Raw genomic sequence first — 17,166 nt, 5'->3', positions numbered from 1 at the left:
GTTTCTCCCTCCTATACATGTGAATTCGATACTTGGTTTATATCAGGGATGGTGTGGGAGGGAGAAAGCGGGCCCCGGCCTGGGCCAGAAACGCCGAGGTCGCTCTCCTCCACACTGTTGAATGCTTCTTCAAAAGATGCACACTTCTCAGAGTCTGATGCAACTGGGTTTATTGTTAGTAAATCAAAGATTACATAAAATAACCCGGGCTGATCTGCGCAGTTCAGTACAATTATCAATCACTCATAAGTAAAGACAATACATCAGATCATTCTCCAAGCATTCCCAAAACACACACCATGTGCGCGCACACACACACACACTCCCCTCGGGCCAACTGCCTCTTATATCCATTTTCTAACTCCTCCTGTTGTGTAGCTTAAATCAAGTACTTCCCATTTAATTTTGTTAATTACGTAATGTTATTGACATCATTATTTTTATCTGACACCCAATTCTCAGACACCATTGTTTACCAGCCCCTCCCTAGTGCTCGTCTCCCGCCTGTCTCACCCTCCCCCTTCTATCATAAGTCACATATTCTGATAACACATTTTCCAAAAAAGGCAGAAGCTTCCGTTAGTTTCACAAAGGCGCCTTTATACAGCTTAGTCAGCAGGGCAGAAATTATGTGTGTATTACGTGTTTGTTCTTATTGTATCTATTTCGTATGAAGCGTTCCCCTGCTGCCGGTTCCCCATACAATGGGCTTGTGTTTTTTGAGTACATTTGTATTTATTTCCCACATTTTGTTGCCTAGGTCGACCTTGGTCCACCTGTATCTTTCTTCCTTTGCTAGCCGGATGATACGTTAGGGGGGAGACAGCTGGTGCTCATTGATACACTCCTTTCCCATATACACTGGGCCTGTGCTCTCTAACTACATATATTTCCTCATACAATGGGCTTGTGTTTTTTAGTACATCTAAATTTATTTCCCACAATGGCCCTGTGTTTCAGATTACATTTCAAAGGCGCAATGGATGTGAATAATGACAGCATTTCTAAGTCTCTTATATAATGTACTGCATAACAATTCTATTTTCGGCGGCACTGGTGTAAATAAAATATGAATACACAATGCATATTGTGGCAGGGATGGCTGCCAGAATGCTCGTCCAAGGTTTATAGTGTAACGTTAAACTGGCCGGAAATATTGTGCTAAAATGACCTCGTGATCGGTAATTAGCATAACATAACGTCACATAATATAACAACCAACAACCATTCACCCCCAACGATGCTCGCAATTTCCGTACCATTAAAGTAGTAAAAATAAAATTGTACTGCCCTGGCCAATTTGCCCAATTTACATTTCTTAGGTTGTGAGTTAAGCAACGCCTGGCACTCATTCGTTTGTGTGAAAACAATAATTCTACGTTACACGCGTTCTCTTACCACGGACTGGCTTTTAACATTAAATTCTGGATAAACCATAGGGTTAGTCTATGTGTGAGGGTTAACCTAGTCTATGTGTGTTTTGCTTTTGAACACAGAATATACTTTAGTTTGACAGATTCGATTCACGAAACCGTACAAACCACAGAACATTCATGAAATCCCACTCCCACTTCCCCTCCCCCTACAAATGTTGTTTTGCTTTTTCTTCTCAAAGGCGTCGACGCGAACTGAAGAGCCCTGAAATCGCCTTGGTAACTAGTGGATTGCGTTAGAGCTGTGACGTCGCTAGATAGACTCCCATCTGGCTGGCTAACCACTCGGTCTACTGGCTACACCAAAGATTATTGAAGGGTTGGAGCTGATAAACTAGCGTTCCCTTGCCAGCGCTGGAAATTTCTGGAATTGTTAGCTACATTAAATTTAATCTTACATTCGTTTGTAATTTAATATAAGAAGGAGTATTTACTCATTTGCGCACGTCAAACATTTAGTTAGATAGCTAACATTTTCGTTTCTGTTTGAACATTTTTACTTGTTTACTACTAGACTAGCTCGCTTTTTTTAAAGAAAGTTGTTTGTATTTAGATGGCAAGCTTTCCAGATTTTGTAAACGAAAATGAAATAGGTAAGTAAAACTAAAATGATTTTTGTTTTTTGTGGGGACGGGATGCTACAAAATTTTGCTTGTAAAACCTAAGCTTAGCGTAGTTGGCTAGTTTGCTACAAATCATCTCGGTCGGTGATATACTAGCTAGCATGTTAGCTGAGCAGCTAAGCATCCACTTCTGCGGATGATATTTTCTCGGTTACTGTGTTGTGGGTTAACGTTAGGCTACTTGCCTATCTACCAACGTAGTGTTAGGGAAGAGATGTTTTCGGCCATTTGCGCCTTTTGAACGAAAACGGTGTTGCTTGCTAGCGCTACGCGTAATCGCTAAACAACAATGGCAATGTGCGTACTATCACTCAACTAGCTAATGTTTTTCCTTTCGATAGGCCCTGTATATGTGGCTTTTAATGTAATTGTGATTTCTAGTTAACGTCACATAATTCGTGTGACTAGATTGCAAAGTAACTCGACGTTGACTGGCTTTCGAATTAACGTTGTCCTGCTAAATTTATTTTTCCTCAGCCGCACACACCCCACCCAACACCCCACACTACACTCGGCCTTGCCACGAATCTGCGATGTTAGCTAGCCCAAGCTAGCTTATTAACGTCAGTACAGAACAGTAATGGCTATAGCTTGCTAGCTTGACGATTTGTCGTTCTTTGGTCGTTATTATAAGACTAATTAAAATGGTCATGCGAGCTGGATTATGTCGTTTTTTTTTTTTTAGAAGTATGCTTTCTTAAATTTGTGAAACGACGTTACGTTGTACCCAAATCATTTAGCGCTAGTTTGCTAGCCGAGTGTCTGGGGCAGGAGGCAACCATCACATCCGGTTGACATGGCACGTAACGCCGTCTGTCTCATGGTCTTTTCTATGTTCCGTCACTAATGTTAACTGTAGTCTAATTTTCACTAACGCCAGTTCACATAAAATAATTTCCCCTTAGACAGTGGCTACTTAAGTGGACTTGCTGTCCTGTTTTGCTTGCTTCGAGCTGTCAGCTTTGTCACTAGTTTTATGAAACACTTATTTTATAGATTCTCTGTCGGATAGTGTCTGTCAGTGGCTTAAGTCTGACTATAGCCAACAAGTCATGCCTTTTCAGATAACCCATGGATCTATTTTTTTTCCTTAGGCAAGGCCAAGTTAATAGGGGAACTTCCAGCGCCAGTTGCAGCTTTTGACCAAAAGTCTGGGCGGGAGACTTGGACTGTGGCCTTTGCTCCAGATGGTTCCTACTTCGCTTGGTCTCAAGGGCACCGCATCGTGAGGCTGATACCTTGGTCAAAATGTCTGAAAAGCTTGTGAGTTTTCTGACCGTTTACGCCTTACGACAAAAACGTTGTGTGTTCATTTGCCTGCCAATTATCTATTGTGTATAAGGACCTGCGGGAGTTGGAAGGAAGCAGCATGCATCTTGCACAAATCCTGTGCTAATACTCCAGAACACTATCCTTGGGGCACTCCTGCTCTGAGATGTGCTTTAGCTTGTACCAGAATAAAGAGGGTATTCAGTTTGATTCTTCACTTGAGTGTATTTGTCCAGTGAATTTTATCTCAGTGCTGTGTGGGCAGTACAGAACTGTCTGTTCTGGTAAGTTTCCCCTTACTCTGTTATTGCAGTGGCACCTGCAGTGCAGATCAGTATGCAGAAAAGCCCATTGTCACAGGCTGAATGTTGCTTCTCATAATGAGCATGCTCTCACTGTTTGGAAAGCAGTAGCCCTTCGCGCTTGTCCTGAAGTACCATTCTTCATGGGAATTTTAATCTTAGTCCTTTTGTGCATTGTTGTTGGATAGCCGTACCTAGCTGGCAGCATACAGAATTTTTATCGTGTAATTTTCTTCTGTTGAAGATTTATTGCCACTATACATTTATAACCATTATTTTGCATACATGACTTGTTTCTAAGGTATGAATTACTGATTTTGTTGCCGATGCAATCTTACAAAAGGAATGAGGTTTTTATCCATCCCCCCCCCCCCCCACCCCCCTTGAGACACAGACATCTGAAAATGATCAAATTGGCCATTTTGGAAGATCATTGATTATTTATTTTTTAATAATTATTTGATATCTGGAGCTCTAGGTTCCGTTTAATCTTCACAGATAGGTAAGGAATGTGTACGTTAATGAGGTGGTTCTGTGGAACAGGCCCGACAGCCTAGTTTATTTCGCGTTGAATGACTCATGTGGCAAGCCCTTTGATGTTTTACTGAGGCTTGTGCTCGGCGTTTTCCGGCCCCTGTGAAGGTTAAATAGACATTCCTCAGGTCTCTGTTGTTAATGTGAACACACTTTATGGGCCTTTTAAGGTGCTGTTAATCTTCAACTGGAGCTAAATGATCTGTAGAATCATTGACCTGACATGAAGACAGAGTAAAAACATCCTAAATGTTTACAGTCTCGATACAAGGGTATTTATTTAACCATTAAGTGAATGGTCAGCCAATCCAGTGATATAAATTTGACACGGTCTGCTGTAATGATAAAAACGGGATAACTCAAACTGTCTTGCAGAATAGGTTATGCTGAAATTACCTGGTCTTCGTAGAGAAGGCAGACTGTTTGGGCTAAATCATTGCCGTCATACCGGCCTTACCAGTTTGAGCTAGAATGGATTGGGAGAAGTCTGGTGCCATTGGTAGCATAGCTTATTCCCAGTTTACTTGTTCTCCGAAGGGTACAGCAGACGATCATCAATATGGCCAGGATTCCAAGGGATTTGTCAACTGCTAATAGCTACTTGCCATGACTGTAGTCTTTAGACTGCTTGTTATGTCTTGAGCCTTTACTGCTGTAATTATTTTGATACATTGAACTACAACTGACTCATTTACCAACACTGGCTGCCTGTTTATATTTTTAGTAGTGATATCCTGGCTATTTGCCCTATTCAGTTCATTTGGCCTTTTGAAAAGGCTAATGATTCCAAGGGTCAGATTGGGTTTACTGTTTGAAGGCAATGGCGCGTCGGGCTCATAAATCCCCGTTGTTCGCCCCAGCTCCGCGGGAGACGTGAGCCAGTCGACCCGGGTGAGGTCCAGGCCGGGGTCGCGCAAGGGCAGCGACGGGCTCCTCCTGCCCGAGAAGAGCGTGCCGTGCGAGCGCGCCGTCGACTGCGGCGACGTGGTGTGGGGGCTGGCCTTCGGCTCTTCTGCGCCGGAGAAGACCAGCCGCTGCGTCAACGTGGAGTGGCACCGCTTCGAGTTCGGCCGGGACCAGCTGCTGCTCGCCACGGGCCTCAGCAGCGGCCGCATCAAGATCTGGGACGTCTACACCGGTGAGTCGCGCTCTGTCGGGACGGTGCTGTGAGGGGGGGGGGGGGGGGTCTTCAGTTCTTCAAGTTTGGCTGGGTATAGTCTGGCCAGTCTCTACCCGTCCTTTTAAAGGTGTCAAAGCTCAAAAATGGAGCAGTGGTGTTATTATCCAAAATCATTTTATTTATGTATCGTGACTTGGTGAGACATGCCTGGAATGATCTGTTGGCCCGGGTGCGATCTGGTTTGGGGACGGGCGGGCGAACTCCTGAGATGTTGAGGCCTGTTAGAAAGTAAACATCCGCACTGCTGGGATACCTGTATTTGATGTACTTTAAGTCTCGTGCCACAAATTATGGGGATTTACTCTGGATTAGTCAGGCAAATTGCAGCTTCTGCATTTCAAAGGACGGCAGCGAGCCCTCTGGCTAATCCCTGTTGATGTCCGGATCTCTGGGTAGTGTAATTCAAACGGCAGGCAACGTCAGATCCCCTCTTAGGAAGATTAATGGGATATCTGCGTTTTTTGCCACTGTCTGGCATGGATCACAATAATGCAGTCTTTCCCTCCCGACATTCCTCCGAGATGTTTGTATGGCCCTGCAGGGCCGGCAGTGTTTGCCCCGTTCTTGTGGGAAATGTAATCACACTTCCTCGAGTGCAGCTTACTGTGGTCTTGAACTCTGAAGCGTTCGTCGGCCATCTTTGGGACCGGTGTATTTTAACACTGGGGGGTCGCTTTATTTTCTGGATTGACAGGTCAGCTGCTGCTGAACTTGCTGGACCACACGGACGTCGTGCGAGACCTGTCTTTCGCCCCTGACGGCAGCCTCCTGCTGGTGTCTGCCTCCCGGGACAGAACTCTGCGTGTGTGGGACCTGAAGGATGATGGTGAGCCCCCACCCCCACCCCCCACCCCCAGACAGCGTGGGGTTTCACAGTGCTGCATACCAGGTGGCCCGAATCACTGCTATCCTTGGTTGCTCTGGATCTCCGGCACGTATTTTGCATGTTTGCGAAGTGAAATATTGCCAGCCGTTTCCTGTAAAATGAATCATTCCACCACTCGGGAACAGTACGTGTGTTGAACAGGCTTTTTTTTCTTCTTTTCTTTTCTGCCCTCTCACACACACAGTCTTCCACCTATTGCATCATGTCTGCATGATTATCTGCTGGTTTCTATAAAAACTCATTAAGCCTACTGTGGCAACCTACTGTAGGTTTTTAAGCTCAAGAACGATCATGGCCAGCTGCAGTAGTAAACAACTGTACTTCTGAGGTCACGTGTAATACTTCCAGTAATAAATAAGAAGCCGCACTGCTGGTATCTGTTGTGTTGATAAGACGGCCGTTGGCAGCGATTTCGCGCAGCTTCCCTGTGATCATGCGGTGTGTTTCTGTCAGTCACATGGGAAGCTGCAAGGCCTTGCTGCTGATTGGCTGCCTCGTCAACACCCAGTAGATATCAGAGGTGTTGTTTCTCCAGAAGCATTTCACATGTCCTCTGAAGTTGTGATGTTTACCACCGCAGCTGGTATGATTAAAGGGAAAAGAAAAGAAAAAAAAGACAAAAGAATTTTACACCTAGAAAACATTTGATAATCATTGCTGCGGTATTTCACCCACTCCTACTTGTAAAAACTGCTGCTAAAAACCACCACTGGGCTTTGAAGGATTTAAAAACCTGGACAGTTTTTTTTTAAGGTGCAGTCTTAAAGGAGTACCATGGTGATTTTCACACTTTCTCGGGTTTATGTGCTATTTGCACAAGAGGCATTGAAGAAACACAATGAGAAAAGTATTAAATATGTCCGTTCTGTATTTTTTGAGAAATATGCGTTTTAAATTCATCGTCCTATTTTCAACCGGTTGAGAAAGTTGTCATTTTTCTACGTCACGAATACAGTAACCACTCCCATTTCCACGCCCCATAAAGAAATCTGACAGGACACACCGTCCTGCTGTTCAGACAATGCAAATATTTAACTAACCTTAGGTTCACTTATATTAGAGTGCCTTTAGATTATTTATGGTTATATTCATTTAGCTAGCTAGCTAACGTTAGTTAGCTAGGAGGTTTGCGTTCATAAGGCAATGTTATCGATAACGTTAGCTTGCTAGTTTGCTTTTATGAGGACGTTATAGTTGTGCTTTTATCTTAACTTGGCTAGCTAGATAGCAAAAATTATAATTGGATATAAGTCAACGTCCTTACCTTAGCTATCTATCGATACTTGATATACTAGCCCTACTAAGCTAGCTAGCTTGTGAAAATTCAGTCTCCCAAAGAGAGCGCGTATCATGGGGGTAGCTATGGTAACGGGGAACGGTCTGTCAATCATAGCTAACTGACAGTTCTCATTACCACGCCCAGATGGTTCGGGTGAATTTTTATAGTGGGAAATTTAGGCTTAGAAAAATACGTTTTAAAGTGCATTGAACTGACTGAAGAATAAAAAAATTATGCACATTTGTTTTGTTGTTGCCTGAAGACAACTGGGAAGTGTCACGTTCAACCACCATGGTACTCCTTTAAGCCTAGTTCAGACCAAAGATTCGCGACGCAGCAAAACCGTTTAGCGTGCTGAGAGGAGTTGCAGCGGTGTGAACCCCTCGTCTCAGAACGTCTGATGCCGGCGCTCGCCACTGCAGCTGATGCAGGTTGTCTGATCGCAGTCGGCCAGTTTTAGAACGTTGCAAAGCGTCGCCGGTTGCGGCTGGCTGGTCGTGTCGCAAATCTTTGGTCTGAACTGGGCATGGCAGAGCCAGCGTGGCCTCCTCCTCCTCCTCCTCTTCCTCCTCGCGTGTGGTGATGTGTGCTGGCTGCTCCCCTGCAGGGAACATGGTGAAGGTGCTGAGGGGCCACCAGAAGCCGGTGAACTGCTGCGCCTTCTCCCCCGACTCCTCGGTGCTGTGCTCTGTGGGCGCCGGTAAAGCGGTAAGTCTGCCTGGTTCCCTCCCGCCCTCCCTGTCCCTCCCACACAAGTGACTGTCAGTCATATGCCAATGAATTGTTTCTGCTGAGTACCACAGTGCATTTCCTTAGCTTTCCTTAGCGTGTTCTTTATTTTTTTTTATTTTTTATTTTTTATTTTTTTGGGCTCTTTGTATTTTTTTTGTGAAAGTTTCTGTGAAATGAATTGCTCTGCTTGTGTGTTGTAAATGTTTATAGCAAAATGGCCAGAGTTGATGGTCTGAATGGCTTGTTCTCGTTACCAAAGGTTTTCATGTTTTTATGTTACCTGGAACATGACCAGAATATGGGTCCAGATCCCCCCCTCCCCCTTTTCATGCTCACTTTGATGCCGATTCTCATCTCTTCAGCATCAGTGAAATCAGTCCATGAGGCTGCTGGGTGGCTCATCCTGTTAAAGCTCTGTTCCAGAGCGAGGATGGTCCCCCACGGCCTGGTGTGAAATCCGGCCCCTGCCAGCGCCGCCTGTGGCCTGCAGCCGTGCAGAACGCTGTGCTGTTGGCTGTAGGGGTGAGGGGGTTTCAGCTGCCTGAGACAGCGGTGTCTCGTTGCGTACCAGCCTGTGGTGGTGCACGTGATGTGTCTTCCTCTGACTCACGTCTGTGCCAGCCTGAACGTGGGTGTGGTGAGAAGCGGCTGCCGATACCCGTCGGCTTCGATGGAGAGCTCTTGCTTGTGCACGCTCGGCTCTCCCGAATGCACGGCAGAGGTGCAAGTGGGCGCTGGTAAATGTAATTGGGCATTCCAAATTGGGGAGAAAGGGGGGATGCATAAAAAAGAAAGCATTCCATGAATTGTACCGAGAGGTGAACTGGATTAAGAAAGCTTGCAGAAATGTGTTTACAGGGTCCATGTTACAGTATATAGCACTATCCCATTCCCAACCTGCTTCCCATTCAAATGTTTTGAAATAGAAAGGCAAAAATATTGTAGGGGGGACTGCTGGGTGGCTCATTCGGTTAAGGCACCACACTCTGGTGCAAGGATGAGCCCCACGGTCTCGCATCAAATCCAGACCGTGCCAGTGCCGACTACGGTCGGTAGCTCCATAGGGCGATGCACAATTGGCAATTGCAGGGGTCTGCGTTTCATCGCTACCTTAGCGACCCCCGCTGCCCAATCGGGCGCCCCGCAGGTTGCACGTCAAAGCCGCATGTGAAAGGTCCTCCTCTGACTCCACTCTGTGCGAGCTCGGCTGTCGTAGCCTGTGGTGTGAAAAGAAGCAGCTCTGGCGGCGACGTCGCGTGTTCCGCAGGAGGACCGCCTGCGGACGCCTGCACTCTCCCAGATCGGCAGCGGGGGTTCGGGCACGAGAAAACACGGCCACAGTTGCAGACGGTTGGCCGTTCCAAATTAGGGTGGGAATTGGTCATCGTTGAACCCCACATTGGGTGCTAAATTTATAAAAATAAAATAAAAAAATAAAAAAAGTTTGGAGAAGCCGTTGGAGTAAAGCAGGCCAGCCTGGTGGTTAATTTGAGGCTATAATGTGGCCTAGCGGCACAGCCCTGTCCCTTAAGAGGCCGTCTGTCTGTATGTGCAGGTAGACTGGGTGCCGCCAGCGCTCGTGTTGTGCTAGGCTAGGCTAGGCTAGGCTAGGCTGTGCTTGTCCATAAGTGTCTTGCTCTCCCCTGTCACAGGTGGTGGCAGCTCTGTGTGTGGTTGGTATTGAGGGGAGCGCCGCGCTGACATTGAGCAGCCGGTGCGGAACGCCGGGGCCCGGGAGCTCCTTGCTCCTGACCACAGAGGGTTCCAGTACGTAGGTGCTGCTCCGTGTCTGTCTCCCTCTGCTGTGGCAATTACTTTTTTTTTTTTCCTCCATACAAAGTGCATGAGTAAAAGAGATGAATGGCAGTAATACTCTTTTTTTTTTTTTTTTTTTTTGTTAACTGTTGCACCCTACCCCAAATCCTTGTTAGTTTGTACCTATATTAGTCAGTACTTCCTTAAACATAGTTAGACTGGAAAGGAAACTAGCCCTATGGGAAAAAAATGGTGGTGTTTCCAAAATCCAGTACCAGGGTTGACATCTTGGCCTGTTTGGTCACTAGGTCTTCGTTTTTGTTTTGTGAAGATGTCCTAGATAGCCAGTTGAGTTCATTAGTTTGTTTTTTTTTTTTGTAGAATGAAAGGGCTCTTTGTTCCTTAGCCAGTTGCTTGAATTTCTGTCTGCAATTGAATTCCATGGAAAATGGAAGGAGGGCAAGAATTTGTTAAAAACAAGCCAACTCAAAACTGTGTAAAAGGGATCCGTTTGTTGATAGTTCTCGAACTTCCTGTTCCCAGTTATTTGAACGCCTAATGTCATTTAAAGGAAAAATTCACCCTGTTTGTTACATGAAGTTGTTGCAGTTCGTTATTGTATCAGTAATATATACCAGATGTAGCTTCATTTGTTTTCATAAGCTTTAAATTGAATCTGGTTGCATTTCTGCCCGGCTGGGAAATTCTGGTATTCCTATTGGCATTGTGATAAAATTCCCATGAAGAGTTATACCAACATCGCTTGAGCAAAATAAAGACTTTGCAGTCAACTATGGGAGTGAGAGGCAAAGGAAACACAGATATGGCTGCGGGCATGGTCTTTCAGGATGAATGTGTAAATATAGGACGATCGTGTTGATATGCTGAGTACTCACGCACACACACACCGTAAGGCAAATCGCAAATATAATCTCAAACATGACATGACATGAGTAATTCTTCTGAGGAACATTCTCTTATAGAGCCCAGGCATTACCCTGGGGCTGTAGAACACTGTGGCTCTCCAGCAGGGTTGGCACCAGGCGCCACACGTATAGAGCTATGGGTGTTTGCATAGTCATAAATAATATTTGGTGGTGAATTTTTCCTTTAATTGAGATTCAGTTCTTGGGACGGAGCGGTTATTAAAAACAGATCCAGAATGCGGTGTCTTCCTCAGCGCTGAACTGGAAGTTCACACAGACAAGCGGCTTGGCCAGAACAATCGGCTCTTTGTCATGAGGCTGCTGCCGTTTGGCACCAGGCCACTGGAGGGGTGTGCTGCCCCGCCCTCTGAACGGTGTGTCTAAAGGAGAGCAGCCTGCAGCAGGTCGCTCTACAGACAGACAGACAAACAGACACACTGACGGACGGACAGACACAGGCTGTGGGGCCGAGATGCAGGCGGTTGGCTCAGGCTGGGAGTCCTTTCTTTTCAGTCTGCGTTTTAGACCAAGAGCAGAAAGTTCAGTCAAATTTCCACGGGCTTTGTCCTCAACTTTGAGTTGAAATTTACTGAATTTCTTTTTTTTTTTTATTGTGTAATATTTCCTGTTTTACCGGCCGCTGAGCTTACAATGAGCAAATTTTGAAAAGGGGAAATTTTTTTTCTGCTCAAAGTTGATGACAAGGCAGTTGGGTAATATTTGGTTGTAGTTTCACATCACATTTACACAAACTCTTAGAGAAAGCTTTAGCTAAGATGAGCACCTTTTCTTTTGTTTCTCAAGTGCAGTATTTAAACTTATTACAGCGAGAAATAATCTTTATAAATTAATGTGGTCTCAGGATTTTTGGCAAATTGTCTGGTGGGAAAAATACATTTTTGCGAGTGGAACAGTAATTTGTATCCGCTTTGATGAAACGATCAAAAGCCACATTTAAAGTATATCCGAGGGTGAAGAAAGTACCAAACGAGCTTCTCGCCAGAATTACAGGTTCATGAAAAACTGAAATGGTGTTCTGGTTATTTCCAGTAATTCCAACCACAGGAGTAAACATTTAACCATGTTCTCACCAATGCATTTGACTAACACTCCAGTACCCTTCCTTGAGCCTCCTCTGTTTCAGAATTGAGTAATTGTACTTTTTAAATGGCAGTTTGTGTGCGTGCGTGAACGTGTTCTGCATTGGGAGTGCATTGTGCTAGAGCGATTGATCTAAATGAAGTAAGCCAGATAATTGTTGAACTGCAGTTTGTCACTTGTTTGCAAATGTGTGTGTGTGTGTGTGTGTTTGTGTGTGTGTGTGTATGTGCCAAAGGCGTGTACCCTTTGGCCATCAAATGTTCTCTTCTCTTGCAGTGTCTTTGTAGGCTTCCGCCGGTGCGCCAAGCCTATTGTTTTCACAACTGAGCTAAAGCTCTGAAAGGGGAAGCCAGTGGAGTAACAATATGTTACCTTTGCTAAGTTGCTACTTGTTTGTAAATACTTTCTTATTTTTTTTTACCGTAGTCATTCGTAGAAAGACACTAGAACTGTTTTGTAATCACCATGCATTTTACCTGTAGTATTTAATTTGTAGTTTTTTGTCTGTCGAACGGCCCGTTTGGAAGGCCTAAATGCCTAACTTGCTAAGAGAAACACTGTGTAATTTTCAGTATTAATGTTTTTAACGTAGCACTGATATGTCCCTGGCATGTACTGCATTTTTTTTTAAATAGTTCACAGTGCTTAATCCTTTAAAATGACACTAAGCATATAATCCTTGTGTAATTCTATTTAAATTCTATAGTAATTATTAGTTCTGTTGATACTAACAGGTTTTAGAGGTAAATGAGTAGCCTGTTCATTGAGGATGTGTTTTGGAGGTGGTGGCTCTGTGGGCTTTAACATGGCTGCTCTTCTTTGCAGGTGTGTCTGTGGGACATGGATAAGTACACCCTGATCCGCAAGCTGGACGGTCACCACAACGACGTGGTGTCCTGCGAGTTCTCCCCCGACGGGGCCCTGCTGGCCACGGCGTCCTACGACACCCGCGTCATCGTGTGGGACCCCCACCTGGGCACCGTGCTCAGGGAGTTCGGGTGAGGGGCCATGCCGTGGTTACGGTCGTCGTCCTGGGCGGGACGGGGCGGGGCGGGGCGGGGCCGGGAGCACGTGATTCAGTCCGTCTAAAAACGAGCCGCTCTCCCCCCCACAGGCACCTGTTCCCTCCCCCCTCGCCCATTTTCGCGGGGGGCGCCAACGACCGCTGGGTGCGCTCCGTGGCCTTCTGTCAGGACGGGCTCCACGTCGCCAGCGTGGCGGACGACAGGTGAGGGCGGGGGAAGGCTCCCTTCTGTTTGGGGTGTGTGTGTGTGTGTGTGTGTGTGTGTGCACGCTTTGACCTGAGAGGGTTAAGCTCACCGAGCAATGCAACCTGTGAAAGGGAGTGTTTTTTAGAGCTCAGGAGTTAGCGTGTGTGTGTGTGTGTGTGTGTGTGTGTGTGTATACACACATTCACGTGCTGACGTGTCCTCAGGCTTGTGTGTGGGATGGTCGCATGCCTTTCACATGACGCCTGCACGTCAGTGTTGTGCATTCAGCTCCAGCCCTCCTGGTTGGTTGGCCTACAGTGCCTTTGGGAACTTTTTAACCTCAACAAACACTGCAGAATTAAAATATTTGGCACAGCACACTGTGTAATGAACAGGCCTGTGCAGTGTGCAGTGAGCAAGCCTGTGCGGTGTGTAGTAAGCAAGCCTGTGCTGTGGGCAGGCCTGTGCTGTGTGTAGTGAGCAGGCCTGTGCAGTGTGTTGTGAGCAGGCCTGTGCAGTGTGCTGCCCTGCGCTCTCCCTGAAGCTGTGTGGAATCTGTGTGCGCAGGTTGATGCGTATCTGGAGCCTGGAGGAGAAGGCCCCCCAGGCCGTGGCCCCCCTGTCCAGCGGCCTGTGCTGCGCCTTCTCCACCGACGGAACCGTGCTGGCTGCAGGGTGAGCCCTCCGATTACATCCCAGCAGCTCAGCGCTGTGTGCACCCCACCTTCCACCCACACGGCCCCCACTCTCCAGCACACAGACGCTGAATTTCAGACACAGAGAACTTATCACAATAGGGGTCATCACAACAACCGCACCGTACTACGCTCCAGCAGATCTGGCACCCGCCCATGACACTAGTTGTTTTTGAAGGCAGGTTTTCCACGCCCCTCTGTTCAAACACGGGGCCTCTGCGCTGTGTTAGTTACACCCAGGCCTCCGGCGTCTGCCCGAACATTTCCAGTTCCAACTCGAGTTACACAAGCTCTCACCAAAAAACAAGTGGGTCAAGTATGGGGGCGTGCCCTGGAGGTCCACAACACTCCGGGTTCTGTCTTCGTGTGTGTCTCTCTCCGATTCTGACCAGCTCTTCTCTCCTCCTGCTCCTTCTCCTCCCCCCCGCTCTTCCCCCCCCCCTCCCCGCTCTTCCCCTCCTCCTCCCCCTCCCCGCTCTTCTCCCCCCTCAGGGCGCGCGACGGCAGCGTGAGCCTGTGGGCGTCGCCGCGCAGCGTCTCCAGCCTGCAGCACCTGTGCCGCATGGCCGTGCGGCGGGTCATGCCCACCCAGCGGGTGCGCGCCCTGCCCATCCCGCTGCCCATGGCGGACTACCTGACCTACCGGGTCATGTGACCGCGCTTCCCTCCCGCCGGAAGACGAGGGGAAGCCTCGCCTAGTGTTCAGAGCCATATTGTATTTCTGTGAGGTCACATTTGTATTAATTCATTGTTATTAACGTTATTTTTATGCAGCGCAACCTCAGCATTTTCAATCAGCCTTTTTTTAATCCCCCCCCCAAAGCTGGTGATTAGTGGTTTCAGATCCAGGGGTCAGTCAGCTACGTGGAGGTAAAGTGCTCTGCTACGGTAACCGAAGCGACAGTTTGAACACCGAATCGCAAGCGTACAGACCGGCGTGTGTGTGTGTGTGTGTACAACTGCAGCAGGCGGCAGCTGGAGACATAAACTTGAATACAAAACCCCAGCGCTGTAGCGGAGGACCCTTTTACCCAATCACAGAGGCGAGGGGTCTGGATGTGTGCGGGTGTGTTCTCTTACGCGTACGCGTGCTCGCACATTCCCAGCATGCTTACAGGCTCAGATCCACGCTCCCGTCTTGAGTGCCTTTGAAATGTACAGTAGCACGTGACACTTACAGCTGGCTCCTCCGGCTCAGCTGCTCTGAACACAGAGCTGATTTTAGTCTCTGAATCGCTGCATTCCAGTGAATCTACATTCTCAGCCCTGAGATGGGGCCAAGCTGGTATTTTTGCAGTCTGTATGTATGCTTTTTTTTTTTTTTTTTACCTGTACAGAAATCTGTGAAGACTATTCTGCTAATATATCATTTGTTTGAACATATTGCTAGTTTTTTTTTTTCTTTTTGTATCCATTGTCTATACATATTTGTAAATAGCTTTTTTTTGTGCATATTGTTGAGCATTTCCAATGAAAGATGAGGTAAATGAGTGGTATGTTCTTTACTGAAGTGACCTGACCTGTCATGGTGTCCCTTAGAAACATGCTGTTTACTGTGACTGGGAAAGACACCGCAGCCCTGTCCTTCACCTGCACAAGAGCTGCACACTAATGATGATAATGTGGCATCAGAATCATTTTCTTTTTAATTTATAAAAATGGTGATTCCCCCCCCCCCCCCCAAATTTACCCCTGCATTCACTAAAGCAAGACCAAATATTCATTTGTACTCTCGACACAGCTTTTTCCAGTATAAATGCTGTTGTTCTTATGCTGTACTACTAGACACATGCACATTTGTATGTCATCACCACATCACCGAGCTGGGTATATGAATGCATGAACGGTCTTGTCATGTTTGAGAAAGATACGGCGTGTGTAGGTCTGAAGGTGGTTATACATTGGGAAGCCTAATTGGCGAGTACTCTGGTGTATTTCTGATAAGTATTTTATTTTCTGGTGGGTAACTCTGGTGTTGTGACGAGCAAGAGAGCACAAGAATAGTACCTAAATCACTACAATCAGAACCTGAAGTTACAAACAGTACAACACGTGGGCTTTCCTGTGAATGGGAGGCATTTTGTGCATCATTCATAATGTTTCTGGTATTGTATGTCTTGTATATTTCGTTTTTTGTACATGCGTTTCGCTGACAGGTTTGTTTTTGATGCACCAGAATGTTTGAAAATGTTGCCGTATGTGATTGGAACAGTATGTGTGCTCAAAGATCAAGGCACGTTTTCCACTGCATTTGTTGCCCTTATTCCTCTTGTATCGTTGCTCAGGGTGATGCAAGCAATAAAATGTAAATGCTAAACAGAACTGTTGTTTTTGTGGAACATTACACAGATACTCCTGGCAGAATGTTCTAGAAACTAAACTAATGGGGCAGATCATTCATATGACTGTCTGCTGCAATCGTGTTTAGTCTAGCAGAAAGAATTTCCTCCGATTTGGTCTGAAGCCAGCTGTAGCACTGCCAAGGCTGTGGGTGTTTCGTGGTACATTTCCACATTGTAGTCTCAGTTGGAAACACTTGTCCAAAATCAAGAATTTGCTTTGTTTTGGGGTGACTGTCTCCTTGCTTCGGCTTTTTGTCACTCAAGTGTTGTGGTAGAACTCATTTTTGGTTGGGAGGCGGGGAACAGTTCCTGAGAATAGTTTGGCCTTGAACAAAATCACGGATGTCACAAAGAATTCTATGTTCTCCTTAAGTCTGGTCTGTCAGTCAGGTCTGCCCAGTCATAGTCATGAGTCGGACTCATGGGTTCAAGCTCAAATGGGGGTCTGTGTTGAACTGCATATTGCTTGAATCAACAAACGAAAATGCTGCTTCCTAATAGCTTGTACAATTTTTTTATTTTTAAATTTGTTGTAAGTACGAGAAGCAGTGTTTGGGTATCAAATATAAAGATTGTAAAAAGCTAAGGTAAGTTGAGTTTGTTTTCCAGCTCATTTCCTGAAAAATATTCCGAAGAAGCATTCTGTGCATGTTTACCCTGCCTTAGTGCAAATATAGTCTGCCACTTGGATCCAAGTGTGAAAATTAATCTTCAATTTAACAGAAGATTATCAGGCTTGATACAGTGTGTGTACATGTTTGCATTTATAAATTGACATAAGATAACAGGACTACTTGCGGTTTTGAATTCTCATACATGGGTTGTTGTATGTCAAAGTGGAACTGTGCCAGCATTGTTTTTTCACCTAAATGTAACAAATTCCTCATGGTTGATGAAA

At 46.1% G+C, this 17,166-nt stretch overlaps 1 protein-coding gene across 1 annotated transcript; it reads left to right on the top strand.

Moving 5' to 3' along the window:
* The first annotated feature begins 1,648 nt into the window (after positions 1-1,648).
* LOC118235681 (WD repeat and SOCS box-containing protein 1-like) lies at positions 1,649-16,248 on the top strand. The gene is made up of 9 exons (XM_035433295.1): positions 1,649-2,026; positions 3,151-3,319; positions 5,022-5,299; positions 6,036-6,167; positions 8,114-8,214; positions 12,846-13,018; positions 13,135-13,248; positions 13,799-13,906; positions 14,419-16,248. Exons 1-9 carry the CDS (start codon positions 1,987-1,989, stop codon positions 14,579-14,581), a joined length of 1,278 nt encoding a protein of 425 aa, XP_035289186.1. The 5' UTR covers positions 1,649-1,986; the 3' UTR covers positions 14,582-16,248.
* Positions 16,249-17,166: the final 918 nt, after the last annotated feature.

This window comes from Anguilla anguilla, chromosome 9, assembly GCF_013347855.1.
Source record: "Anguilla anguilla isolate fAngAng1 chromosome 9, fAngAng1.pri, whole genome shotgun sequence".
NCBI classification, from domain to species: domain Eukaryota; kingdom Metazoa; phylum Chordata; class Actinopteri; order Anguilliformes; family Anguillidae; genus Anguilla; species Anguilla anguilla.
The sequence above is the reverse complement of the archived record's forward strand: the minus strand, read 5'-3'. Positions and strand labels throughout refer to the sequence as shown.